The following is a 2,692-nucleotide window of genomic DNA, read 5'->3' on the forward strand; positions in this document are numbered from 1 at the left end:
TTATGTAGTCAAATGCATTGATCCGATACAAATGTAGAACTGAACATACAGTAGAGAACTGCAGAAGGGTCTAAATAGTAATAATAATAATGTTTCATTTTATGCAAAATCCATATGGGTTCCTTAAAGTGGAGCTGCTCTAAAAAAATTTCACATTTTTATTTTATTCAGTTCATAATAAACATTACTTTCATCTAAATTAAGGTATTTTTTAAATTTGTTGTATGCTGCATGGTTATTCTGAAAAACATCAAAAAATGCCATCTGGGGGGATAGTTCAAATTACAAACCTTTTTCCTTATTCATTTGCATGTAAATTGAAAAAAAACGATGCGTTTTAAAAAAATCGTAAAAAATATATGTAAGTTCCAAAAATATTATACATATATGTTTTCAGATTCTTCGGAAGCCAAATTTTTCATTCCCGATGTGTATTTTACGATCCTCCTCGCGCTCGACCCGATCGATCTCTTCTCGACTCGATAAACTAGGATACGAATAATAAGTCTAAGATTAAGATTGTTTTGCGTGGTTATTGCGTGGATAGACGGATCAAACGGCAATGTTTAATCGTAGGCCTAGACCTGAAAGACATGGTTATGCATTTGAACCAGAACCTAGGCCCATACAAACATCTCAAACTGCCGACGGCGAAGATGTAAATCAGCCTAGGCCTAGGCCCCAGCAACAGAGAGACGAATGGAGATTAACCTCGCTTGATTGGTGTCATTGTGGAAATTGCCGTTTAATGAAGAATGTAAAGGGGAGCGTTTGTTGTAGAGAGAGGGTAGAATTAGAAGACAAAATTGGAGAAAATACCTGTTTGATAAATGAGAAATTTAAAAAACTTTGCATGGACAAGGATGTATTAGAGCTGGTTTATGTCTCAAAAAAGGACATTCTTGGCGAGAGCGTGACACAAGATGAAATTAAGAACAGGTAGGTACGCCGGCCTAGCTAGTAATAATTGTATGTAGTACGGCCGCTCGATCTAGTTTCGGCCAGCTGCAGGATAGGGCTTAAAAATCTAAAATTTCCAAGCAAAATATCAGTCTTTATTTGCAGTGCAAAATTTAACGATTTGCAAGGGTCATAAAAATACATTTAATGCAATTTAATTCAATGTTAATACTCTCCTTCCACTGTGGCTGTGTACTGCATATTGTGTGTTCCTGTCCAGTTGTATTTTGACCAACTGCTGACTGTAAATTTATTTATTTTCAGAACTTATCGATTTATCGCATATAGATGCTACATTTGGTGGGTGTATTCGCGACTAAGAAAAAACGACAGAAGGCCTATTCCATCATGCTGCGTATGGGCAATTAGAGACAAATATCCGGAGGATAGTGGGATCTATACAGGATTTATAGATGTGGATGGACTTCCTTTTAATTCCGACGATGGTTGATATAAATGTTTGTATGCATTTAACACTTGCCTCTAGTACTGTATAACCTGTACAGTACTGTATTTTTTACAAAATTATTTGCTTGTAATATGATACCACTACAGTTTTATATTGTACCGGTAGTAGTTATAACTGTGTAACTAATGTATGTATAAGAAAATGAAATAAATAATGGTGAATAGTATGAGAAATAAAATATCTTTATTTTGTAATAAAAACTGCAGTTATTAGTGCTTTCAAAAATATTGACTAACAATAATTAACTTGTTACAGTACTAAATTAAAACTATCAACAATTATGGATACAAGTTAAACTATTGTGCAAAATATTTAGCTCTACTCTAGCTGAAGGCAATTTCTACCATTCAACAGTTGACAGTACAGTATTAGCATTTTGTGCAACTATTATGAAAACAATTTGATGTGAAAGGGAATTGTTTCAGAATGCAATTTTGGAGAAAATTCATAACAAGATACAGGCTCTAATTAATGTGATGAACTGTGACGAAACATCCAATTTTTGAAATTCAGATGCCATCTAATGAAATCATAACATCAAAGCAGTATAAATTTTACATGAACTTAAAATGGGACTCGCCATTGATCCTGAAGATCTATAATCGATTCAATATACTGTAGGCATTAAATTAACCATTTTCAGTACAGTAATAACAGTAGTGAACACTTATTTCAATCTTGACTTGTGGCTTGCCACAGCTTCAGCTTTACTTGGTTTTGTCTCCTTCCTTATATAACTCTTCATTTTTCCTTTCACGAGGGTAGACTTAGTCTTCTTGCCTGTTAAGTAAAATACATAAAAAGGTGTGTATATACAGTACTGTAAATTCTTTCATTGCATGTTTGCATGATGAAGAGTTCAGATTAAAAGCAATTAACTAACCGTGGATGACGCGATCAAAAACACCTTTCATCAAGTCTTTCCTGAAGGTATATTTCTTTGCTTCGTTCACACGCCTAACCACATACATTCTGGATTTTTTGGACCACTCCAAACGGTATTGACTTTCACCATCGGCCAATGTTGCATATGATCTGTTCGATGTCATGTTGTTGTCTATGACAGCCAGATATGTACGAGCTATTGCTCCCTCGTGCTCAAACTTGCTACGTTTGGGCATGTACTTCAGCATCATGTTATGGAATCCTTCTAAATTTCCAGTGTGACAAAATTCTGTTGCCTGAATAGAAATACAGTAAATTAAAAATTGTATTCAATTTATCTTAATGATAATACCTCCAGTGAATGCACACAATACTGAA

General features: G+C 34.4%; 1 protein-coding gene across 1 annotated transcript; it reads left to right on the top strand.

Moving 5' to 3' along the window:
- Positions 1-476: 476 nt before the first annotated feature.
- Positions 477-1,797, top strand: LOC144837805 (P2X purinoceptor 7-like). The gene is made up of 2 exons (XM_078693063.1): positions 477-939; positions 1,225-1,797. The coding sequence occupies exons 1-2, from the start codon at positions 563-565 to the stop codon at positions 1,409-1,411; spliced, it is 564 nt and encodes a 187-aa protein (XP_078549189.1). The 5' UTR covers positions 477-562; the 3' UTR covers positions 1,412-1,797.
- Positions 1,798-2,692: the final 895 nt, after the last annotated feature.

This window comes from Antedon bifida, chromosome 3 (assembly GCF_963402885.1).
Source record: "Antedon bifida chromosome 3, ecAntBifi1.1, whole genome shotgun sequence".
Taxonomy (NCBI): Eukaryota; Metazoa; Echinodermata; class Crinoidea; order Comatulida; family Antedonidae; genus Antedon; species Antedon bifida.

Bases quoted from the DNA above. Each gene is read 5' to 3' on its own strand.
- LOC144837805 (XM_078693063.1), top strand. From the start codon at position 563: ATGTTTAATCGTAGGCCTAGACCTGAAAGACATGGTTATGCATTTGAA. The intron at 940-1,224 runs GTAGGTACGCCG...ATTTATTTTCAG, and splicing joins CAAGATGAAATTAAGAACAG to AACTTATCGATTTATCGCAT.